The sequence below is a fragment of the Ascaphus truei genome, chromosome 12 (assembly GCF_040206685.1).
Source record: "Ascaphus truei isolate aAscTru1 chromosome 12, aAscTru1.hap1, whole genome shotgun sequence".
Taxonomy (NCBI): domain Eukaryota; kingdom Metazoa; phylum Chordata; class Amphibia; order Anura; family Ascaphidae; genus Ascaphus; species Ascaphus truei.
In genome coordinates, this window is record NC_134494.1 from 31,380,953 (window position 1) to 31,407,849 (window position 26,897).

At 43.8% G+C, this 26,897-nt stretch overlaps 2 protein-coding genes across 4 annotated transcripts in view; one reads left to right on the forward strand and one right to left on the reverse strand.

Annotated features, from left to right (window-relative positions):
- Window positions 1-3,511: 3,511 nt before the first annotated feature.
- Window positions 3,512-20,033, reverse strand: SVIP (small VCP interacting protein). Its single transcript, XM_075567224.1, has 4 exons — window positions 19,656-20,033; window positions 12,706-12,756; window positions 12,338-12,454; window positions 3,512-6,745 (listed from the first exon to the last, which is right to left on the reverse strand). Exons 1-4 carry the CDS (start codon window positions 19,716-19,718, stop codon window positions 6,731-6,733), a joined length of 246 nt encoding a protein of 81 aa, XP_075423339.1. The 5' UTR covers window positions 19,719-20,033; the 3' UTR covers window positions 3,512-6,730.
- Window positions 20,034-23,238: 3,205 nt separating this feature from the next.
- The window catches only part of NADSYN1 (NAD synthetase 1), a 39,608-nt gene continuing 35,949 nt past the window's right edge, over window positions 23,239-26,897 (forward strand). The window contains exons 1-2 of one of the 3 annotated variants that reach the window (XM_075567227.1): window positions 23,239-23,809; window positions 25,394-25,454. In XM_075567227.1, coding sequence (XP_075423342.1) covers window positions 23,725-23,809; window positions 25,394-25,454 — 146 coding nt within the window. In that variant the 5' untranslated portion in view covers window positions 23,239-23,724. The remainder of the gene's footprint in view (window positions 23,810-25,393; window positions 25,455-26,897) is intronic. The other 2 variants (XM_075567225.1, XM_075567226.1) reach the window with 2 other exon arrangements.

Below are 26,897 nucleotides of genomic sequence, written 5' to 3' on the forward strand. Positions count from 1 at the left end.
ATTATCAGATCCCCCTCCCCCCCCACCCCCTCCACTGTGGTTTTTCTCTGCACCTTTTGCATTTTCAAAATTATACTTCCTTTTCCTGCAAACACAAGGCTGACATTGGTTAGAAGCCTGAAGTATTAAGAAAGATTATGGCCAATGTACGCTTTACGTATGGATCTTCATAGATATTAAAAATGTTTATTCAAATAGTACCATTTTCCCCCTCATATGACTTTTTTGCCAGTACACAATTGGTGCTTTAATAGAGGGTTGCGCAAACTGGGGGGCCCAAGATTTTTCAGGAGGCAGCACGGTGGTGGCAGCGGCCCCGCGCTCTACTCCCAAAGCATTTCAATTAATGGGGGGGGGGGATCGCGTGAGGCCTCTGCAACTTCACTTAACACTTACCTTGTCTTTGGCTTCACGTCGTCAAATGACACCACGTGACCCCAGTGTCACTTGACGCCGAGAGCCGGAGACAAAGTAAGGGAGGGAGGGAAGCAGACAGGGGGGCACAGCAGGGTAAGATTGTGCGCCCCTGCTTTTAATATAGCAATTTGAAGTTTAATAAAAACTGGATCTTCCAGTGCATGGTTACTGAAAATATTCACGCTCAGGAGCATCAAAAAAAAATGGCCTCCCGTTACTATGGAGTGTCATGCCAAAAGACACCTTACTGCAAGCGGTATACACCATTCAGCGAATTCCGTTGCATGGACCATGATGTGTCTTTTGGAGCTAGACGGAGTCGTATTCGATAGCATCATTGCTAAATATGGGTCCATCAAGCATCAAGCATGCATGATGCAGTAATGTTCGGGAGTCTGATTTGTATCGCACTAAAGCAAGAAATAGAGATTGTGGATTGGGTCGCTGCTCCGTCAGTGACTCTTGGCAGCGTGAGCTCTGGACTTGCATGTCGATATGATGCAAAGATAAGAATACGCTGGCCCAAAGAGCACTCCATTTCCTTGTGCATATCACACTAACCTTAAGAGGTTAAGAAAATGAGAATGTGATATCAATATATTGCGGATGAAAGATTTTACATGACATTTGAAAAAAATATATAGGAATGTGTAATCACATCTACATCCAAAAGGTTAATTTAAAAAAAAAATTAGGCATTTAATTTCTTTATCGAACCAGTTTTGTAGTCACTCTAATGAACTTAAACTAAATGTGCTCCTTAAACTAAATGTGCTCCTCCGCAATTGGATCATGTGACTAAGGGCCCTCTGTGGGAAAAAACAATTGATGAATTCTGGTTAACCTTTTGCAAAGTTTAGTAGACAACAAAGTGTCATGTCTCAGCTGGAATGCCTGAGAATGCACGACACCCGCAACTTAACCACAGACTGAAATAAATCTGGGACAATTTCACATTGAAAACGTTTTTTTTTTTTATTATTATTATTATTATGCAGCGAGAGAAAAAAACTCCATAAAAAATGTTCTAAAAACCATGAAAGAAAGCACATAATAAAAATATTGTTTATCTGAAAAAGATTTGTGGTAGTGGTATACAAACAGTACTTGTGCGCCAATTTTTACGTCATTCTCCCACTACAAATCGATGCATTCTGGCAATGAAGTGGTTACACGGTCACTTTCCTAATAGTATTATTTTCATTGTATTGGGTGTTTGTTAATTATAAAGTATCCAAAAATCACCCGTGCAACATATTTTTAACCCATTTCCCAGGAAAAGGCTGCTTGGCTGCAAAAATCAACTTTGATGTTTATAGCAAAAAGGGAGGGTCTTCAATGTGTTTTGAATTGTGAATGGTATCGGTAGTTTGTTTGTTTTTGCCTTAATATCTTTGTGCACTTCTGCAAAAGGATTGCAGTTTTATTTCTTTACCATTCACAAATCCTATTTATACCGGCATGTTCAAGGATAAAGCTGCGCCGCTAGCATAAAAGCATCCCACACACACAGCCCACCGCTGGCAATCTTCAAGGGAAGCAAGATAAATCGTTGTACCATTAGTAAATAGGAGGAATATGTGGGCACAACTTAGTTAATTTGCGGCTCACAGTGCAGCTGGTTACAAGAAAGTGTGTGGGGGGGGGGGAGAGTAACAGATCCCCCACCTAAATAAATATATAAATAAATGTAAAGTGGTTTAAATAATAAATATACACCTTTAGGGTTACAGTTGTCTCAATGCATTAAAAATGTCCAACCGTCTTTCCTGCACTAGAGGACCTGGTTCTAGCGTGTAAGATTAATATTGCAGTCCCTATGTGGACCTTTGTCAAGACAGCTTGGCCAAAGGTCCAAATAGGGACCGACACAATGATCTTACAATAAACGTTCACGCTTGTACCAAGTCCTCTGGAGTGCCCGCTATTGGCTTTCTCATCTGAATACCGCTGTTTGTGGAGGTCTGAGCACCCCGCGGCTGGTTACAACTCGATTAATGCGAGTGCTCCTTTGAACTCATCCGCTGGCTCGTCCAACATGTGGCAAGTGGTTTCCTGCTTTTTGTAAGAGGAATTCAAAACTCTGTTTATACTGTGCAGTCCATTCATCCTCAATTAATCATCCCATTTTATCCAAGTCAGATACTGGAAAATATTTTTTCACCTGCTTATCTGCAACGCAAGGCTATTGTACAAAGTGTTTCAGGTAGGACTCTTTAATCGGCGGCCCGTGGGCCGAAAGGCCGTGATGTGCCCAGCGGACTCTCTGGTCCTGCTAATTTCAGACTGGTTGTTTAGGCAGCTAAGTTCCATCTTTCACACTGAAACACACTTGTAAATTAAGGTGAAGATAGATATATAGATATATTATAGATGTTATAAAAGCTTGTTGAAATATTATAATGTGTTATTCTTTAAATGTATCCAAGATCGTTACATAGTTACATAGTAGATGAGGTTGAAAAAAGACATAGGTCCATCAAGTTCAACATATGCTAAATTTAGACAACAGATACTTTATCCTATATCTATACTTACTTATTGATGATGACATTACAAAAAGCTTGTGCACCTTCTGCTCTCAAATGATTTCTGATCCAGCCTCTGGAGAACTAGTAGAAGAGCCCTGCTATAAAGGGGTTATTTATCAAAATTTGCAAAACCCAACAAAAAAAACTGGGAAAATGCATAAACCCGGCACCATATGTATCAATAAAATAATGCCATAGTTTTTTATGGGATTTTTTTGGAATAGTAAGTGTAGTGCGCTTTGTTGCACTGAGGCTTTGATAAGCAGATCCCTTTGGTTCGGTAATTTCAAGAATTCTTTATTGGTATCAGCAGCAGGTTAGAAAATAATTTCCCAGCGAATATTTCAAGTTTCAAATGTTACAAGTTCACAGCTACAGCAAATTAGAATATTTAGATCACCGTTAATTTGATGAGAATGGGAGTCATTAAAAAAAAATACCTGCTTGGGTTAGGAAAGTAAAAAAAAGACCATTCTGGCTCCATAAAACATGTTAAAATCACACAATAAACCAGTTAAGACTATGTTTCACATATTTGACAGTGGATTGTATAAAGGTTTAGCTTTTAATGCCACTCTGGCAGTGAGTGTGTTAAGTCATTTGGTATTGAAGGAAACAACATGGATTTATTCATGCACGAGTTTTATAAAAGTTTGTTGACTGCAACAACCACTGGCTTCAGTGTAAATGTGATTGGCAAATGTATTGTACATGTGCATTATAGGACACCAATAATTAGCCAGCCGTTTTGTACAAAACAAAAGCACTGATCTTCTATCTAGTGACATCATGTTTCAATTGAGGAAACTGTATATCACAGGATTACAGCACCCCCTATAGGCGTCTTCCGTTAAAGCATTATTTACAGATAAGCCATTCTCATTTCCATTATACTGACCCATTTGCCTGGTTGACAATGAACATGGTAAATATGGCCATGACTGATGCCAAGATGCACACAGCGTGTTCAGGGAAAATAAAGGGACGCCTTCCGTTTTTCAGCATATTTCTCGCTCGATCCCCATGAAAATGTGCACCATTGTAGGTCAGTTATGTAGATTAAACACTATAAGAAGCACATTGTCGAAAAAACAACTGATGTTGACATAATGACATCAATTTTAGTCAACAAGTACCAGATACGCAGGGGTCGGTTCATGGTCATTAAACGGGAAATAGGAGTTTTTCCTTCGTAGCTCGTAAATGTGTTAAACTGTTGTTATCTAATCTGAAACACTAAGAGTACTATCAAGTTGGGAGTTCAAAGTGTGTGTTCAATATGTCCTCCTGCTGTGAAGCGCGCCCGAAGACGAAAACGCTGCTGTCCAATTTCATAATCTTTGATCCAGCTGCTCCCACTACATTGTTTTACAAATGACGTTTTCACTCCTCCATGCGCCCATCCTTTATTGGAGAAGGATTGGCTCAGTGAGAAATGACACTAACTGGTATGGAGTTTGAATCAGGTTCAATTCTCGGTGTCGGTTCCTTGTGACCTTGGGCAAGTCACTTTATTCCCCTGTGCTTCAGGCACCAAAAACATAGATTGTAAGCTCCACGGGGCAGGGACCTGTGCCTGCAAAATGTCTCTGTAAAGCGCTGCGTACAGCTAGCAGCGCTATACAAGAACATGCTATTATTATTATTATTATTATTATTATCCGGAAACATTTTATGGAAGCGTGTTGGACCATAATTCTTGCTCTGTCTCAAGCCCTTTACAACGTGCTGATCTTCTTCGCTAAACCCCATTTTGTAACCATGCACTTGATGAGGTCATCCTGCCGTCACCAACACCAAAGAATATTTCATAGATATCACATGTTCTACTGTGACGGACCTCCAAGTGCGCAGATTGTCATGAAAATTTTGTGATTTCTCGGCGAGATAAGACAAAAAATAAATAAAAGGGGTCCCATTTTTTCTGAACACCGTGTTCTCTCGCTCTCTAAATTACCACAATGAGCGCTGCACGCCTCCATATGAAAAAAAAAACGGTATTTCCACGGCTTTTACCCCATTGTATTTTAACCCTCTAGCAGCCAGTGGCTTAACTCACGGTAAGCATACAAATGCATAGCACATAATCAGCAAAAATGCACACAGGCTTACAATGTCAGCTGCATGTAACATTATATAAAACAATTATAACGTTTACAGTCTGGGCAGCAGTGCCTTTGTATGTGTGTCAATGTGCATTAGTGGCATTAGCAGCAATAAATGGCAGAGGTCACTACTAAAATCTGTTTACAGAAAGTATTCCTGTCCAATTTCACCGATTAACCATGGACAGTTCAATCAGTTAGTGCAGGGGTGCACAAACTTGGGGGTGAAAAACTTTCTGAGGGTTAGGGGGGGGGGCGGCGTTACTTAGAAGGCCCCGTGCTCTTCCCCAAATCATTTAAATTAAATGTCGGGGGAGCGCGCGAGGCCTCTGTATGTTAATTACCTTGTCTCCGGGGGCTTCTCGTTACGTTGCCATGTCACATGACGTTGTGACCTCAGAAAGGCTGGAGACAAGGTAAGGGGTGTGGGGGGAGCGCGAGCAGGCAGGTGGGCACAGACGAAAAAATATTAGCGCACCCCTGAGTTAGTGCTTAGAGGGACACATATTGGAGACAGGAATTAGCCTTTAATGCGCTCCAACGATGTACCTGGTACGGCAGAGGTCCCGGCTTTAAGAATTGATACAGAAGTCCCCTCAATTTCTGTTTCCGGCATCTGGAGCCCCAGTCATGAACCTGGAAGTGCCGGGGAAAAAGAAAGCCCTGCAGAGATTGGGGCTTCAGGTGTGTAATATAAAGTAGGAGGTGCGATTCTATTACATTTAGGGGTAAATTGTACATACTCGAAAACAACTGTGTGCAGCTGCAAATCCCTATTCACGTCGACAGGGATTTTCAGCCGAAAACAGCCACTTCAGAGTGTATAACATACCCCTGGAAAGAGTTCGGCGGTCCTTAAAAAGGCTGAAAAATCACTGCCACAGATGGCGTGGCCGGACAATGCCACGGTGCACTCCACAGGGTGACCGCTTGGAGAGATCACGCTGCCTCTTTGGTTACTTCTATAAATATATAGCCAGTTAGGTGGCAGGTGATTTTATTCTGACTTGGACTGTGTAACCTTCTCACCGCCGGCAAAGGTTAATTATCAATGTGAGCCTTTATGCGTACAAGTGTTATAGTGTAAGTCCCCTTCTTGGGTTAGGGGGGGGGGGGCAAACTTGAGAGAGGATGAATTACGGTTTAATTCCTTCGCAGAAATTCTAGAGCTACTGTATGGTTCACATCCGACTACACAAAGGCACTGGTTTAATTTTGGACCTGAAAACATTTAAATACTGTATCACAATACGACTCGTTTCCCTCCGCGGAGGACACAATATGCCAATTTTACAAAGGGAGAGTTTCAGAAAGGATACATAACACTCGGGCCAATTCTTCTAGTACATATTAAGCATTGCACTGCAGCACACGCACAGGTTAAAAACAAAGGGCTGCTCTTATATGCAGAATGGGTCTTTGAGCTTTATGTTACAAGGGGCAATCCACTGCTTACTTTAACCCCATCACTGCCAGAGGTGGCTGCAAAGCACAACAATTGCATGCGCCTCTGGCAGTGAATGGGTTAGTGTATATTTCTAGATACCATCTGCCCACTGGATCCTTATATGCAAACCGCAAAAGCCAGACGATGGAGGTTTTCCATTTAACTGCAGGAACTGGCAGTCAATATCAGCAATCGGCTTCCTTCTTCTGTTCTGCAGCCAGACTTCCCCGTTAGCCAACTTGCCACTGGTAAAACAAAAGGAGAAAAGAATTCCAAAATGACTGGGAGAGGCAGAAATGAGCTCTGTGGTGCTTAGGAAAACGCAAAACATATGGGAGGCGAGAGACTTGACAGCGCAAGTCCACACTCTGGTTGTAAACCTCGCTCAGTTCAGAAATGTAGGGACACTGTCTCGTTATAATGAACTGTTAAAACAAAAGCCCAGAGACCATGAAGGCAAAATGCATACATTACACATCCTCCCAATGTGTATGTATGTATATATGTATGAATCTATGTATGCATACACACACACACAATGTACAGTAGGAGGTATACAAGGTGAAAGGTAACATAAAATAGTTGCCAATTCTTTTCTGGAGACAGTAATATTTCATTTGTTATGACATTTATGACACTGGGAGAAGCGATGAGGCTGCTAGGCCTTCTGGCTTCAGATAGTAGCAAGTACCTAAAAGGATGTCAAATTAAAAAAACGGCATTGGTTCATTTAATAAAGAGGATGAACGTTAACTAAATTGATTTGTCAGCCAAATATAGAACACTAGCTGAAAGTACCCGGCGTTGCTCAGGAATTCTGAGAAACCCCAAAATACTGAAATTAATAAGTGGATATTTTTTTTTTTTAAAGTTTCTCAAACCTGCCCACCACCTCCCACCCCATCCATCTCCTCCCATGCCCTACCCCCCCTCATCTGATCCCACATCACCTACATCTCCTCCCACTCCCCTACATCTCCCACCCATCATCTCCTCCCACCCCATTCCCTACGCCCTTCATCGCCTCCCACCCTCCCCCCACTTTCTTTTAATATATTATGATGTCCCCAATTCTTTCCGCCTCTCTCTTTCCTCCATCATTCTTACTTTCTCCTTACATGTCAACTGACTTCCGTTCTCTTTTTGTCTGCTTTCTGTGTAAACTTTATAGCTATCCGACTCTCCTCATCTGCCACCAGGCTATGTGCATTATGATGTCACCAGATACATAACCTACCAGGTACAACACCCATTGGCTAACTTGCTTGTCAGAGAAATTATCATCACTCAGAATTAAAAATAGAATGTATCCAAACAGACAAAAATCTGCTCCATGATCTCAGGAAGCATGATGGAAAATGTGGTTATGCCATCTTAGGGGGTGTCTAAATGCATAGCGGGCAGACTGACCACTTTCCAAAATTTAGATAAGATTAAATCGAAAAGTCATGTTTGGAAAAATCAAAGCTTGAAATACAAAATGGAGGAGAGCTACACACCGGCACCTCCTAGCACAACCGTATCTAATTAAAGACAAGGACATTAGAAAATGCATCTAAAACTCAGCTCCACAGCCAGTGACCACTACACATCAGCAAGTATAATAATCAGTTTGTTACAGGAATAGGACATAAGACAGTGTGGAGACGAGAACACAGGATAGCAGCCAGGTCAAAAGGGATGAGCCTTAGATCTTTCAAAGAAATAAAATAATGAGTTCGCTTGTCGACACCTAGTATTGCTGAACAGTACATTGCAGTGAACTCCGGTTATACAAATAAAGCAGAATTGTGATAATCAATAATTTATTTTATTAGCTCAGGCTGCCTAGGACTAATTGAAACAAAAATTGCCCAATGGAGAATTAGCCCCTAAGGCATTTATGAGCCATTTGTGTGAACGGGTCACATGTTGATTTAAGACTTTTCGCATTTAGTGCATTTTTAACAGAAAAATGTAAATCTCTAGTCCCACCTTGTGGCCAAAGCAGAAAATGCATGCAGTCTGGTGCATTATTTCATTTAAAGAATCTTGACAATTCTTTAAAATGTTTATTAAAAAAAAAGTTGAGAATAATTCTCTATACATCGGGGGGGAAGAACATTATTTAAAATTGTCCAAGAGGAACAAGACATATTTGACACTAATTAAATGTTTTTAAAAATAAGTTATCAATATTTTGGTGGTTTTAGCAACTATAGACCAATTCCGACTTCCGTATATAGTGTCAAAGACTGGTTGAACTCCGGGTGTAACAGACATCATTATACCCGTTAACGCAGTTTAAAGCACACCCAAAAACCATTAAAACATTAAGGCGATAACGCAAGCGTTACCACAGGTTTTTCAATAGCGGTGCGATAACATTTGCAGTAACTTCTGTACATGTTTTAGTTAACGGGAACAATATCTGCGACATCTGTAAGTGCAAAGATTCGCAATGCAACACTGCAGAGAGCACAGCCACGGTTTGAACTGCTGAAAGTGTGCACAAACAGAACTCCATCTTGTGGCCAACCCAGAGAATGCATGTATTGCATTAGGCAATGGTAACCACAGGCATCTCTGGCCACCATCCTTGCTACTGAAGAAGAAAACGCCTAAGTAATTGTGGTACAGTTTAAGGCAAACTAGCCTCTCTGGTGCTCATGGTGTCGTAAAATCAAACATGGCAGCCTCCTGATCCATTTATTTATACTTTTCTATTCCATTTATTTTTGTACAACAGACATGTGTCGGACAGGTTTGCAACCCTGCTTTGCACCATTACCTCTTAGCATCCAGTGCTTCCACTGCAGCCAGGGATTCTGGGTAATGTCATGCAAATGAGCACTGTTATTTTTGTTTAACTCCAACTGTAAACATACCTTCGTTTAACATATGCTAGGCTTTTAAAAAAAGGTGTAGCCTGTCCTTAAAGATGGCCTGTCTTCAATAAACTGCAATAGTGCTGTTCCAGCGTTATCATACGGAAAAACCTACTGACTTCTACAGTCTTGGTTATTAGAATAAGGACCATTGAAAGTGTTCTATTCTGTGCAGTGAAAGCATTCAGTGATTTACAGTATGGTAAACAGACATTATGGGCCATATTTATTCATTGGTGCTATGCCAGAAAACACCTTACAGCCCTTTTATTTAAATGCCTTCCAGCATTAGAAAGTGCATTATGGCATAGAACCACTTAGGTCAGGCCTGCACAACATACGGCCCGCGGGACTCCCTGTGCGGCCCGCAACGGCCCTCTCCACCTACCCTCCGCCTCCCCTTCCCTTCTACCTCCCGTCCGCCTCCCCTTCCCTTCCTTGGTAGGGTGACGCGCTCACGCACTGACGCGATCTCTCTCCTCTCACTCTCCTCCCCCGTCGAGCCTGCTCCAGCACCTGCAGTTGACGCGCAGACGCACTACCCCCTCCCCCTCCCCCCAAGCCCACTCTAGCAGTGTGATCCGGAGCTTCCGGGGTTGGCTGCTAGAGCGCGCTTCTTACCTCGCGCTTCACCTTGCCCTGGTAGCCGCACGGCTAAAACCTCCTGGCTGAGGCCCGCTTCTGCTGCCACCGTCTCGATCAGGTAGGCAGGGGGGTTGGGGGAGGGGGGTTGATGATGAGTGGGACTGCTGAAAGGTGCTGGGGGGAACTACTGAAAGGTGCTGGTGGGGGGGGAACTACTGAAAGGTGCTGGGGGGGGAACTGCTGAAAGGTGCTGGGGGGGAACTGCTGAAAGGTGCTGGGGGGGAACTGCTGAAAGGTGCTGGGGGGGAACTGCTGAAAGGTGCTGGGGGGAACTACTGAAAGGTGCTGGGGCGGGGGGGAACTACTGAAAGGTGCTGGGGCGGAACTGCTGAAAGGGGCTGGGGGAGATTATGAAGGATGCTGGGGGGACTGCTGAAAGGTGCTGGGGGACTGCTGAAAGGTGGTGGTGGGGGGGGAACTGCTGAAAGGTGCTGGGGGGGAACTGCTGAAAGGTGCTGAGGGAGATTATGAAGGGTGCTGGGGGGGACTGCTGAAAGGTGCTGAGGGAGATTATGAAGGGTGCTGGGGGGGGACTGCTGAAAGGTGCTGAGGGAGATTATGAAGGTGCTGAGGGAGATTATGAAGGGTGCTGGGGGAGATGATGATGAAGGTGCTGGGGGAGATGATGATGAAAGGTGCTGGGGGAGATGATGATGAAGGGTGCTGGGGGAGATGATGATGAAGGGTGCTGGGGGGGAGGGTGATGTGAGATGCAGGGGGGGATATATGAGGATGATGAGTGGTGCTGGGGAAGAGATGATGATGATGATGATGATGATGATGATGATTTTACCCGTGCGGCCCGAATCTGTTTTCCTTGGAGCAGTTCGGCCCTTCTCACTTCACAAGTTGTGCAGGCCTGACTTAGGTGATATGGGCCTACAAATGTAGCAAGACTTACTGTCCCCAGCACTACGGAGGGACAAGCAAAAGTCTGCGGTGCCAGGGACCGTGTCTGCCGCCATCGCGCTGCAAGGGGTAAGTGCTTCTGAATGGCACCCCCTTGCAGCATTAACCCTTCAGTGCCGCGACCGTGCGTGGTATCGGCACCAAAGACATTAAGCTTTGCTACATCTGTATATACCTTATAACTGCAAAGGGAAATGCCAACATAGAAAAATAGGGCAAGTATAAGAAAACGAATAGTTTTTTTTTTAGTTTTTTTTTGTGGCAAATAATAACTTCTTACCAATTTCTTTAATACTAAAAAGGAAGACTATTTAAATATCCTTATTTTAGTTCACATGGCCTCTCTGTTTGGCGAATGTTACAGTGTCCATACCACTTCAGCCAGAAACACTATAGTCTGTATGCGTTGCTGTAACATGCTACTGCCTACATGGTTTACACAAGCTAATACTGGTAGAGCAAAAAACGGCACTAAATATGCAAAAGTAGTCATTGGAATAAGGTGATATAAACGTACTGCCTCTGGGAGAATTGTAAAAGAGCAGTTCAACTTAGCGGGTCAAAATTATTATTATTATGATTATTTTAAGCTAATCAGTGTAATTGGCTTCCTTAGAAAGAATCAATCAGCCTAAAGCAGGGGTGGCCAAGTCCAGTCCTCAAGGGCCACCAACAAGTCACGTTTTCAGGATATCCCTGCTTCAGCACAGGTGGCTCTGTCAAAGATCTGAAAACCTGACCTGCTGGTGTCTTTTAATGATCAGATCATTATCCAAAGATAGTAAAAAAAAAAAAAACCTCCAAACCATTTGCTACCAGGGAAATGTTAAACATATATATCAGATATTTACCAGACATTGCTCTGGAAAGCAGAGACAGCACACAGCCAGGTAAGTATAACAGGTAAGTATAACAACTGTATTCACATGAGCGCATCCCTGAGGAAGGTCACGTTCTGCTGACCGAAACGTTGGATGCAGTGCCTTGTACTTTCTATGTGAATACAGTTGTTACACTTACCTGGCTGTGTGCTGTCTCTGCTTTCCGGATCAACGTCTGGTAAATATCTGCTCTACATGTGCGTATGGGAAAAGCATCAGTTTATTTTAGTTCATTTTAGGTTTTTTTTTCACCTATTACAGTACCCCGCTGTACACCTTGTACAGAACAGATCAGAGGCCCTTATAATGTACCAGGTACGGTATATACACTTGCTCATTTTCTAAGGAGTGACGGGGCTGACCACTGAAATGGAACTGCCTCCTTCCATTTCCAGCATCGGGGCACCATTCGCAGTCATGCGATCGATCCCATGACCGGAAGAGCTGGTGCCACCGGACCTCTTGCACTGTAAAAGCTAAAATGCTTGACCGATTTAAGCTCCATGTCACCTTGCACATGCATGTTCCTACCTACCCTAAGTCCGCCGCCACCTCCTACTGGAGTCGAATTAGAAGTCAAGTTCTCCACTTCCTCTTTCTTCTTTTTCTTCTGTTCTACTGCATATGGGTTCTTAATCCCGCGAGCAGAGGCCTGTGGGAGAAGAAATAAAAACAGGCACGCAAGTAGAATAATTTAAAACAATAAATAAAACCCGGCTTGCCTCTTTAAATCCCAAGGGGATAAAAGCAGTCAAATGTTGCTTTAAATGATTTTTGATCAGCTACAAGGAATTGCACTTTTAAGCAATGTAGGGGTTAAAAAAAAAAATCTCTATGGACTGTCAGTGTGTTTTTAATTCAAAATCAGAGAACAGAGGCTCGTCATACAGAACAAATTCATACTTCCAACTGTCTCTTTTCTGCTGCTTCTGCTAGCTGCCTTCTTTTCAATTCCTGCAACAACAACAAAGCACAAAGCAAAACATTATTTAACAGCCAGTCTCACTGTATAGTAGCAGAAAGCAAGTGGTGGAATACATTATGGGGCAGAGTTCATCCCTTCACAGCCAGAGCTGACTCTGTTTTCTAACCTTCCCCAGCCCCCCCCCACTCCCCCCAAAAAAATTAGAATCTCAGTAAAAAATGATTTAGCACTTAATGCTTTAATGAACTGGGTTAGGTTAAAAGCCCCCAAATATTCTGTATGCTGGCTCTACGTTGTCACATAACTAATAAAAATACCAATTGGGAGCACATTCATGTCTCAGACGAGTGTGCAGCCCTGTCTTTCCCCGTTATCTCTTTGCATACAATGCTTCCACTGCAGCCAGGGTTTCTGGGTAATGACATGTAAATGAGCACACACAGTATCTCAGATTTTGTTCCTTCTCTGTTTTAACACTGACCCCTGTAAGCTCATGCCTGTCGCATTACACAGCTTTTCAGCACAGCCTGTGTTAAAGAAGTGTAAAGCCAGTAAACCTACTCACAGACAGCTATCTCAACCTTTTGAGTCCCCACTTCAACTGCAGACATAGCTCTTATACACTTAAGCTGCGCGTATAGTGCTGTCGCCGGCGACATCACTCCGCGGTTACTATAAGTGCACGCGACGGCGGCAATGCATTTGTTTTGGCGCGGCGTCGCTGTCGCTATTCGCGCAGCCTTAGGAAATAATACTATATATTGTCCAAAGCAGTGGAAAAAAACCCTATTCAAATTAACAGGGCGATCAGATAATATAGAATTACCCCTTAGTGATATATAGATCAGTCTTGGCCTAAATACTATACCCTAAGCACTTCCTGTACGTGTTATTCTATTGAACATTTCTCGTCCACTACAACACATCCTTTTAACAATAATATTAAATTCTATTTATCAAACAACATATCTTATGTTTGATCTGTTGCATGCGCAATGGCCCAATAGTTGCGGCGGCCATGTTGGTTCACCTAGCGCATGCGCAGAGGCTCAGCAGCCATTTCACAAAACGCTCTGCAGGGGAACTACAAGCCCCATAGTGCATGGGGGCTGTAAGTCACACGGCGCAAACCAGCCAATAGGGCTGCAGCAATCCCCTGCTCCCTGATATTGTTACTTTTGGAGCGCTTGCAGCCACGCCAGTCGGAGCTGGGACCAGGATAGGGTAGACTTTGTGTGCAGGGAGTCTGTGACCCCTGCACTAGGCCAGAGACCCCCTTAGGCCCCGACTCACCTCAGCTTGTGGTTACTGCAGGGATGGGCCAATCAGTTAAGGACACTGCCCCTGTAGTAACAGTGTGAGGAACAAAGCCAGGACGCGGCTGCATCCTGGTCTCCGGTGGTCTGGGACCAGATCATCAACGAGATAGATAGATAGATCTATCTATCTATCTGTATTAGACTCTCTTCAGTGTGGGAGCCTCCAGCTGGACACTACCCAACGCGGAGACGGGCTCGTCGCTGACGACGACGGCGTGGGACTGGACAGCCCTTTTATCTACAGTCTGCTTCACCGGGTACAAACAGCAGGTACCAGCACCCAGCAGGTACCAACAAGTGCATCGACGCTACACACATTAGTGGGGGCAGCGCTGTCTCACACATTGGGTGGGTTGCTCCTTACGGACACCATGGTGGTTGGGTGCCCAAGGGCCACTCAGTACATTGGGGGACTATATACCCAGTGTGGACATTGTGGTGGAGGGCACGGTGAGGGTATGGCCGTGCGTGGCCTAGTTGGTGGGGACTGTATATGGTTAATGTTTTTATGCATGCAGTAAACTGTTACTATTATCAGTGTGTGTACTTCTTATATTGTCCTGTGACAGGGTTATCCAACACTGTTAGGATCCCGCGCAGGTGGAGGCGCTGGCAACAGAAGGCTCATATGCACCCCAGGCTCCCAGCAGTGGAGGCTCAGGTCTCCTGTGAGCCTCAGGTAATGCACCACACACACAGTAGCCACCATATCTACCAGGGGGTGGGGGAAAGTGTGTAGAGGGAGAGGTGGGTTGGCCTGGTATTAAAGGGGCTGCACCCCATATGGCCACCCCGACCTCACCAGGGAGGCAAGGGGTTAACTGGACTGCGGTCCAGGAATGTGGTTTACACCTTGTCATGTCATGAAAAATGTATGTTCCCCTGTTCCCATGTTTTATTATAATCCTGTATTTTAATGTTTTAACGTGCATTTCTGTATCTCCAGTTCTGGAGGTCGCAGAAAGTTGATATTTGGCCAATGTGTGGAGTCACTGTAGGCATTAAGAACTGGCAAATTTCGACCCACTGAGCCCACCAGAATGGAACTTATTAATATGTGTAGATATTAAAGTATATATGTACAGTATGGTATTTTGGATCTGCCCTGAAAATGCAGACTCCATCTGCTATGCTAATAGGTCATGAAGGGTAGCCGGCTGATTGAGCCTACGCACTGTGATCAAAAGTTAACTGCCTGATTGTTTACACTAAGTACTAATCAACAGATCAAGTACTAATCAACAGACTCTGCCACTCTAATTGTTACCTGAGGGTGGAGAATCATCAAACTGGAGTGGTTTGTAAGTGTTATGTCTACACCTACAAACAATGCAGATACTTCATTTGATAGACTGGTCATCGCCCCTGATTTAATTATGGGGCTACCCATAGAGTCCCAGTACACATGGGCTAATTAGCTGGGGGGCATGGGTTAATCTGTGACTCCACGTTAGGGATTGGATACAGATTGGATTTAGGTTAGGGATTGGATACAGATAATTGTTCACCAATAGTCTGTATTCAATGTTAAGAATAGGGTTACACAGGTATATAAACTGTGTCAACCCTACAGTTTTTAGTTGTTCTTCTGATTCCACCTGGGATGTCACCGGATTGCTGGAGAATTGCTAGCTGATACTTCTCTCACTCTTTGACAAAGTCCCTGCTTGTGGACGAAACGCGTCAGAGTTTTTCTTTGTAGCAGAAGGTTTTTTTGTATATGCACTCAATAAACAACCTTTTTATTTGATTGCGTTTGGAATCCTGCTTTCGTGCCCCGACGGTAGCTGTGAACCGCCTGACAATCTCACTTCATCTACTATTACCATTGGCTGGAGCACGCTGCTTTGCACACCTGATCAGCAACACCGCATCATCATTCTGGAGCTTGAGCCCGGCGAGTTAAGAACGTGAGTTCTCCTCTTGTGATGGGGATCTGCAGCTGTGTATAGACGCCAGGTGTGTGAGGGCAGTGGCGGAGGGCCGCGGGGATTAGCCGCGTAGAGTTCCCTTGCAGGGGACACGGCTGGACCGCGTATTTGGGCTCTCCCTACCACACTCTAGCCCCTTCCTGTGGGTCAGTTTAATATATACACAGTGTCACTCACTTATACATTCACCACAAATGTTTTATTGGGACACTGATCGGGAGTGCATTTAAGGATTTATACATATACTTTGATTTTGGATCTATTGTGGACACTACATGTGCACGATTTGTAGCATCAGTTTGCTCAGAGTTTACTCTTGGACATTCCCTACACATGGGCTCATTAGCTGGGGGGCATGGGTTAATCTGTGTCTCCACGTTAGGGATTGGATACAGATAATTGTTCACCAATAGTCTGTATTCAATGTTAAGAATAGGGTTACACAGATATATAAACTGTGTCAACCCTACAGTTTTTAGTTGTTCTTCTGATTCCACCTGGGATGTCACCGGATTGCTGGAGAATTGCTAGCTGATACTTCTCCATCCCCCAACCCTAAGTAAGTGTTACCTTCTTGTCTGTTAATTGTACTATATTGCTGTGTTCACTTTTTTAAGGAATAAATATATTTTATTATATCTAAGCCTCGTTCAGTTCAACCCAGATATTTGGTGTTCCTTATATCTTGTCATAAGCTACCGTGACAAAGTGCGCTACATATTTCTCAAACATCATATCTTATGTTTGATCCCAAGAATATCAACGCTTTATTCAACTTTAAAAGCTTTATGGGAAAGAAAAATATATTTATGTTACCTCTGTTAGGATTCTTATCTGAATCCTTTCCCAAAAGTTGCTTATCTCATATGTTAAGACCAAGGAGGTGTAGCGCACAGCCAAGAGAATGGGTCAAAATTTGATCAAAATTAAATCTTTAATTCGTCCATTTAAAAGAAAACGAAGGTGTAAAAACCTCCTACATGTTTCATGCGTATTGCACTTTATCAAGGAGTGTCTTAAACACCAATAAGCACCCTTTTTGTACACATCGCCTAAGGTTCCGTTTCGCACCACTGGCGTGATGACGTCACCGGCCGGGTGGTATTACGCAGGTATTCCGATTTTCAAAAATCGGTCGCTCTTCAGCATGCCTGTGCTCGCGTACACTATGGCCGGCCCAATAGAGCTGCTGCACGTTGTTCACGCAGCACGCAAAATCACATGCGCCGCCGCGCTCACTATAACCGCCGCCTTAGCCCGCTGGTCGGAAAGTGCATCGCAAAGCAGATGCTAATGCCAATTATAGAGTATTGGGACATAGTATGTGGCACAGCACCTCAAAATCACTTTAGCAAACTAAAACTCAATATGCTGCTTTCTCCTCCAATGTAACTACAATACACACCATGGGAAACAGACTGGGACGTTTGGCCACAACAAAAACGCCGTTGGCGAGCAACTTCGCTGCAGAGCAGCTCGCTGGTGGACATTTGGCTGCGATGTCCACTCCTGTGCCCGACTGCCCACCCAACAAGCCAAGCAAAGCTTGTTGCTCCGACAACGGCATGTTTAAATGCAACGCTGCCTAGACAGGCCGCCCCGATGCACCATCATTAAATGGCGAAGTGTTCCGGCGGCGTCTTTGTTACGGCCAAAACTCCTAGACCGGCTGCGAAATGCTCCAAGAACTAGATTGTGTTTGAACTCAAGGGATAGCCAAAGTTCATCTTTCCTGTCCTGCCTTCAAACACTTTCTGGACAACCTACCTACTGAACAAGCTCCTCACCAGCACCACACTCAGCTCTTATCACCCGAGATCCGACTCCAAAAGACTGTTCACGGTCCCAAAGTTCAACAGAGAATCCGACCGCTCCTCCTCCTCTTACCGTGCGCCTCACGACTAGAACAACCTACCAGAGACTCTCCAAGCCGTCACCAGTTTAAATTCTTTCAAGACTTCAGCTTTCACATTTTAATCTTGCCTGTAACTGTTATGTCACATATGTGATATGCCCACGAGCTTGTGAGGGAGCTTCAATGCACATGTATGCGGATGACAATCTTATATGCACAGCCCTAGCCTCACTGACTTTGGCTCGTTCTTCAATCTGATTTTTCGAGACTTGAAAACTGGATTTCCCAAAACAAAAAACTATTTTTAAACACGTGCTAAGGTTACTTTTCTAAAGCTACCAATGAAGGAGCTACAGATCAGAACCAACCCCAATACCATCCTCGCCCGTCGCTAGTTTTAAATATCTGGGGAAATGGTTTGACGTCCATTTAACATTTGGGTTGCACATTGATACCCTGATAGCCAAAACCTATGCCAAACTTGGTGTACTTTATAAGAACCCTATGCCAGCTGGTTAGAAAGTGCATCGCACAGCAGATGCTGATGTCAATTACAGACTATGGGGACACAGTATATGGTACAGCACCCAAACTCACCTTAGCAAATTAGACACCCTCTACAGCTCAATATGCCGCTTTGTTCTACAATGTAACTACAACACACATCACTGCGAAATGCTCAAAATAACTAAAATCGGTCATCACTCGAGTCTAGGCGCAAAAATTCATTTTTCCTGTCTTGCCTTCAAATACTTTCTGGGCCTGCTACCCGTCTATCTGAACAAGCTCCTCACCCCTACCACCTCAGATCTGACTCCAAAAGACTGTTCACGATCCCAAGGTTCAACAAAGTATCCGGCTGCTCCTCCTCCTCCTCCTCTTACCGTGCACCTCATAACTGGAACAATCTACCAGAGACTCTCGCAGCCGCCACCAGTCTAAGTTCTTTCAAAACTAAAGCGGTCTCACATTTTTATCTGGTCTGTAACTGTTACATACGCCTATAACATTATCTTTAACTGGTCATTCAATGTCTTTATATATACTGTATAACACTATTCATTTAATGTAACCATGTATTGTTATAACTCTGTGCCCAGGACATACTTGAAAACGAGCCCATGCATTATTTCCTGGTTAAAACTTTGGCAAATAAAATATTGATTCTAATGCTACCATTCGGTGCCCAATATCACTCTAATCAGATTTCAGTGTTCTTGTTTCATGTTAATCTCACAATGACAGTTATATAATAGCAGAATTCAGTTTGGTTCTAGCTATTCCACAGGACAGTCATATGATCATTTTCTAATTGTCATATGGCCACCTGCAGCTTAGCAACTGGCACTGTAGGCTGAGTTTACCAATCAGCTGGCTCAGACATTACCCACGGTTCTGTGCCTGTTACAGAGCAACACATTAAGTTCTATATAAATTAACTAATAAAGATACGTTCAGCCCCACGACGATCAAAGCGTGTGACTAACTCAATGCTCATTCTCGTGCAATACAAACGGATTATGTGCATCTGAATAAGTGTTCTTCCCTCTCTGTATGTGGGCTGGAATTGGGGTGTGCGTGCGCAAACAAGTCGGTTTAGACTGCGCTTATAGTGCCAGCGACGGCAAAACAAATGCATTGCCGCCGTCGCGCGCGCTTATAGTAAGTGCGGAGCGACGGCTTGGTCGGGATCGCTGGAAGTCATCTCAATTTGATTTTTATAGCGACAGTAGCCTGACGTCGCCGGCACTATAAGCGTAGCCTTTAGAATACTGGGTAGATCGGTGCTACGATCCTGCAAGTTTATTCCCTAACCTACTCACAGGATCAGGCGTCTCCACCACGTCGTCTGCAGCTCCTCCCAAGCAAGGCAGACACAACCCCATGCTGACCAGGGATATCCCACGGGGGGATCAGGCAAGCGTGCAAGTGGCAGGCTGCGGGGATGGCTCCGTCCCCACCTCCCCCTGCTGTAAACAGCCGTGGATGGTATTTATTTGCTCAGGATTGCAGCGAGGGGGAGCAGCCTGACCCGCAGCATTGCATTGCTGACCGCTCTGCGCGAGCGTCTTTACAGTAACAACCCAGATGGAACGCTGACACATCGGTCTGGTGATGTCACAATGGCAGAGAATTATACAGTGGCAAGGGAGCAACTGCAAAGTGCCATGTTCTTGTCGTGGACGGAGAGCAGCCTGCTTTGTATGAGGCATGGCCGCTTCCTGAAAGGCAGATAAGCCCTGAGTCCTACGCAATCAGCCAACACCCGATTGGCTGACATTGAAATACAAAATGACTAATCTACAACTACAACCCACTGGGAGAACCACATATAACTGCAACTATCCTGAGCCAAAGCAGTGCCGAGAAACGGAGGAATGATCTCTTGTACTAGAAAAAAGTACACATGGACTCACACCATCGTGTCAGATAGTGTGGGGGCAATATACAAAATACCTACAAAAACAAATCTCCCAGCCAGGGCTGCCAAAAGATACTCAGAGAAAATATAATCACACCAAAATTTTTTTTGTATACATGCCTACAAATTAAGTGTGTGTGTGTGTGTGTGTGTGTGTGTGTGTGTGTGTGTGTGTGTGTGTGTGTGTGTGTGTGTGTGTGTGTGTGTGTGTGTGTGTGTGTGTGTGTGTGTGTGTGTGTGTGTGTGTGTGTGTGTGTGTGTGTGTGTGTGTGTGTGTGTGTGTGTGTGTGTGTGTGTGTGTGTGTATCGTTTTGCAATATATATTTAAAACCAGAGACAGAACATGACACAGACAGCTCAATGCTACATCCATTAACACAGATACACGGTACAGTGCCACTGTCTGTCTGTCTGTCTGTCTGTCTCTCTCTCTCTCTCTCTCTCTGTCTCTCTCTCTCTCTCTCTCTCTCTCTCTCTCCAGAATTTTAGAGAAATATTCTTTTACTTGTAGTATCATATATACAAATATGAAAAATAAGCAATAAATATAGAACTATGATAAACAAGTGAAAACATCAATTTAGTAGAATAAAGGGTACATACTTATCCACAGCTCTAGCACAGGGGAGCACAAATTATTTTCCCTGCGCCCCCCTGCCGGCAGTTCTCTCTCTGCCACCCCCCCCCCCCCTCTTACCTTTGCTTCGGCGGCGGCATGATGTCACGTTGCCATGGCAACATGCCCTCGCTGCGTCATTTGCCGTCGCGCTGCCATGGCGATGCATGTAAGAAGCCGCCGGAGCCAAGGTAAGTGAGGTGTATAGAGGCCTTCGCCACGTCCCCCGCCCATGTCTTTTCCCCTGTAGCTCACAGCAGGCCGGGGTTCTCAGCTGCACGCGCCGCCAGCCTGGCAGGCACGCGTGCAGCACCGACACCTGGGCCTCAGCCTTAGTGAGGTGAGGACGTGGGAAATACTGCAGCTGTATCCTGTAAGCTGAAAGCTTTAAAGACTTCAGCACAACAATATTACCTCCATGCTGCATTCCAGTCTGATAGGGTTGCCAGGTGTCCAGTATTGAAGCGGACGGACCTGTATTTGGAAACTCTGTCCAGTAAAAAATTAGAGATAATACTGTAATACTGGACATGTATGTGTCTGGTATTACCTCTCTGGACATATTGACCTGGCCAGTTTAGGGGGCTGCAATATTTTCCCGAGCAGGGCTGTTACTAGGGGGATGGACAGCTTCTGCCATCCTGATTGGCTGCATTACCCAGCAGCAGCCTATCAGGAGGAGGTGTCAGGAGCCTGAGGGTGGGGCCAAGGAGAGGAGGAAACAGCGTGGAGAGAGGTGAGGTGTGCAGCGCACCTTGCACCTTTCTTCTGGAACCAGGATCACATGTGGGATGTCAGTGAGTCCAGTGGTTTAACTCATCCCCTTTTGAGAGCACAGAGTCCTTTTATTTTCTTCAACTTTAATGGGGGAGTCAAAAACAAATATAAAGGGTACTTGCAGATGGTAATGTGTGGTGAGAGAGGGCTTCTCTATGTGAAGGTGCTCTGTTATGGACAGTAAAAAAGGATGGCCTTGCAGGGGTATAATGGAGGAAGCATGTACTCAATAAGCCAGCTAGTTAGATCTAAAGCATATGTTCCTGTGACAAGCAGTCCTTTGGTCTAAGGACCAAAGTAACTGCTATAAAGGCAGGGGAGTATGATTGAACCAATCTATCTATGAGGATTGGAAAGTTGTCAGGGCAACCAACTAGAACTGTGTGAAAGGGCAAATGTAGCAATAATGTTGCTTTACACATGCAGCTAGCTGCTGGAACAAGGAGAATTACAGGCAGCTGAACAAAGGAGACAGGAATAGTCAAAACTGCAAAGGGAAACAGAAAATGTGTAATCCTGTTCCAGGACAACCATTGTGTCCAATATTTTTGGAGACGCCCCATGGCAAGACTAGTTCCAGATCTTGCTGACAACTCCGTCTTGGTGACTATGAGATTTTATCTCAGTGCTTGTGCTCACACTCCCCTTGTGAGTGCACTTTCTACCCCTCCTTTAAACATACAGGCAGTCCTCGGTTATCCGACACAATGCGTTACTCAAAATGGCGTTGTAAAGCGAAAAACACGTTTTCCCATAGGAACACTGTTTAAATGAAAGGTTCCGTTACTGAAGGCATTTTTAACACTAAAATACACCAAATATTTTATGCAGGCAATAAGATATGCAGCACACACATAAATTATATAGTGTATATACTGTATTATATATATAATATAACATAATAAATAATATATTATATAGTATATTATATAGTATAATATTATATATATACGCTCTTATGACGCTTTGCAACGTTGTTTATGTCAATGTGTATATATATACACACATACACAACGTTGCAAAGCGTCGTAAGAGCGTTGGATAAACCATTTTGGCGTTGTAAAAATGAACATAGGTATGCATTGCATAGCATTGGATAAGCCATTCGTTGTAAAGCGAAGCGTTGTAAAAGGAGGACTGCCTGTATTACATTTACTGTACTTTTTTACACGTTGGAGCACACACTTCTTATTTTTGTGTTTTAGATTTCAGTCAGATGTGGTCCATCTTATAAAGAAGCTGCCTCGTTCTGCATTTCATATTTCATCTAGAACACTTTCAAATCACATTTTTTTTAAGCTAGTTTTTCATTTAATATTTGGACACAGTTTATAACTATTTGGACACTTTTTGTGACACTGCTCTATTCTCATTCTCATTTACATAGACACAATTAATACTGTCATGCACATCATACACAACACGCACATGCTTGTCTGTATCTGTATACAAGATATAAAACTGCTTATGATGGGGTGATTTCCAGTCACAGCAGGTTGTAGGAATCAACAGGGCACAGAGAATGAACCTGATATTAAAATAAACAGGATTTCAGTTTAACTCAGGATTCAGTGGGGACAACAAAACGACCTGCCAATCTTGTAATGGTCAGTGCAGCTTTAAGTGCTGCCTGTGTGAGCCCAAGGGACCCGGAAGTGATACACTGACTGTCTGAGTGCTGGGGAAGTCAGCTGCTCACTGCAGGATATAGGTCTGACTGCCTCGCGGGCATCTGTATATCTCTCCCCTCCCCAATATCTGTGTGTTTCTCATTACTTTGCAGGATTCTGCTGTCACCCCTACAGTTTTCTGCTGTCTCTTTCTGCACTTCTCGGCTGTCTACCTTGCAGTTCTCTGCGGTCTCTTTCTGTCCTTTGCAGTTCTCTGCGGTCTCTTTCTGTCCCTTGCAGTTCTCTGCGGTCTCTTTCTGTCCCTTGCAGTCTCTTTCTGTCCCTTGCAGTCTCTGCAGTCTCCTTCTGTCCCTTGCTGTCTCCTTCTGTCCCTTGCTGTCTCCTTCTGTCCCTTGCTGTCTCCTTCTGTCCCTTGCAGTCTCTTTCTGTCCCTGCCATCTCTTATCATGGGCAGGAAGGTGACTCTGGCAACTTGTGCACTAAACCAGTGGGCTCTGGATTTTGAAGGCAATTTAAACCGAATATTACAAAGTAAGTCAATGAACAGTAAAATAAAAAATATATGGATCCTTCCTATAACTTTGCTCCCTTGTCTTTTTTTTATTATCTAATAATCATTATTGAATAATGACTTCCTGTTACAACCTACTTGTGGTATTCTGTTACAGCGTATAGCAGCATGTTTTCTAATAGTAGGTTTAATTGTTATATAATTGTAAACTGGCTTACCAAACTAAAAAAAAATCTTCCTACAGCATAGTTTATGAATGAGCATTCTCCCTAGACAGACAATGCACATACTTATTTGCTGGGGGGAAAAACCTGTGTTTTATTTATTTATTTATTTTTTACATTGGATTGAAGCAGCATGAGGTCTCTGGAGCTGAACCCCATTCATTTCATCTCTGGGGAGCCCCTGCTTCCATGCGACACATAGCTCTGTAGGGGTGCCGGTAGCCGCATGGCTAGCAGAGATCGTGTTATTGCGGAGTTTCCTATTGACCCATGTGTTCCGGGAGCTTTTAACCCCAGCTAGCTCTGCCTGAGTGGCTACAGGCACCTCATGAGGTATGTATCTCCAGAAGCAGGGGGTCCTTGAAGCTGAAATGAATGGGGTTCAGCTCTGGAGACCCCTTGCTTCAAACCTGTTCAAAAATGGAGAAAAAAAATAAAAACCGGCATGAATTGCTCCTTTAAAGGATTTTCTTTTGAAGAAAATACAATTTTGTATCTAAAATGGTATTTTATGGTATGCAGAGACTGGTCTATGTTAGGGGCTCTCAGCTCCAGTCCTCCAGATCCCCAAACAGGTCAGGTTTTAAGGATTATACCTTCTTCAGCACAAGTGGCTCAATCACTGATTTAGCCACCTGTGCTGAAGCAGGCATACCATGCAAAAACGGACCTGTTGGAGGGTCTTGAGGATTGGAGTTGAGAACCCCTTGTCTAAGTGATCGTGAAACTATTTTACCAGCAGTATTGGAGTATATAGGTAGAACGTTCTGGTTGTGGAGGCCAGTTAGAAGTTTGTTACAATAGTCCCTCAGGAGAAAATATTACAAAAGACACCTAGACCACTTGATTGGAAAGATAACGGAGCGATATAATATGTTGGAACGTCTTCTAATTAGTTTTTTTCTATTGAAAAAGGCTTGGCACACGGTTGAGAGTTTTAGACTTTGATGTTTGTAATGCTATAGCTTTCTTAGCAGCCCCCCAACTCCATGATTTTAAGCAGATTGTTCATTTTAAAAGATCACGCAGTGTCTGCAATTCTGCTTTTTAAATATTTTTAATCAAAATACACGCAGGGGTGTGCAAAGTTTCCTATAGGCGCCCCCTGTCTCCTCTCCGGCTCGAGCCCCCCCTCCCTGCAAGGCGAAGGCATCAAATGATGTTGTGGCGTCATGTAGGTTGCCACGGAGACGCGTCGCTGGAAGGGAAGGTAATTATAAAGTACAGAGGCCTCACGCGATCCCCGACATTTATTTTAAACGATTTTGGGGAAGCGCGGGGCCTCTGTAACAGCCGCCCCCCCCCCCCCATAAAATCTCGTGCACCCCTGAAATACAGTATACAAATTGAAACGAATATATTTACATTTCTATTTTCCAGGTATTCAAATTGCAAAGGAAAGAGGAGCCCGGTATCGGCTTGGACCAGAGCTCGAAATTTGGTGCATAATTTTCTTTTTATATATTTTATATACAGTGTATATATATTTTTTTGCAGCTGCTTTGGACCTGCAGAAGTGTACATAACTTGCAATCTGTGATAGAGGTCTTCATCGATATAATAGTGTCTAATAGGTTTTCTTGATGATCCATTATTGGAGTGGATAGGGGTTTGAGACTTTTTTTTTTACACTCACCATAACTTTTTGTGTCTGGTTGTAATCACTTCCAGCTTCACAGTGCAGCGCCAGTAACCTTACAATGATGAGACCCAAAAGGTCGAAACAGCTGTCTGTGAGTAGGGTTACTGCCCATGCACTTCTTTAACCCAGGGTGTGCTGAAAAGCTGTGTAATACGGCAGGTTTATAGGGATCTATGTTCGAATGGACAAGAAGTGAAAGGTGACACTGTGTGTGCATTTTCATGTCATCCCCCAGAATCCCTGGCTGCAGTGGAGGCATTGTATGCTTAATGATAATGGGGAAAGGCTGACCTGTCTGAGATGTGAATGTGCTCACAAGTGGTATTTTTATTTACTGTACAATGGATAGTTTGTGTCACTTTTTACGCCCCATAACTGTTTTTGTTGTGGTTGATGATCCATTGAAAGATATATATGCATTGTGTTGGCATGACATTTAGATTAGGCGTTAATTAATTAATGACAATTAGTTATTTAATGACAATCCATTAAGCGTCTATCGTTTGCAACCTTTATAATAATATAAAAATAAGTCATTTATTTTCATAAACCACTGCTAATGTGAGTGGCACTACAAATTAAAGAGACGGCAGACTAAGTCCTGGTGCCAATGAGAATACCATCTAATTATTTGTACATTAGTCACTGGGACTGACTGCAATTTTCATGATGTCATCAGTATGCCAACGTGGCTACATTTCATCACGTGACTTGACTCCACTTTTGGTTTTTCAAGTATCTACTGTCCAGAGATACACAGTAGGGCTATTATTACTAACTAACTTTTATGCGCTGGGCCTGCAGGTAAAACAACGACTGGGTCAAAGTCTCATGATGGCATGAAGCTAGGTTGGCAAAACTGCGTCATGTGAAGCTGCTGCTTGCCTTTGAGTAGGCACTTCCACAAATTGTTGAACAAACCGTTTATTACCCTTACTGTCATTTAAATATTATGGTGCTGATCTCTTGAGTTTATCTGCACCAAGTACGGATTTATAAAATCCTAATACAGCTCCACCCCCTTATAACGCTGTGCTTGGAATCCAAAGAATCACATCGCATAATTAGTGGATCGCGTTAGAAATAATGTATAATTGTACAATAAAGTAGTTAAGACACCAATAATCGTGTTGTAAAGTATTCATAAATACGAAAATTGGGAGCCATGCTTACACCGCGTTATAAGCGGATTCGCGTTGTAACGGATCGCGTTATAACGGGGTTGAGCTGTACCAGTGTTAC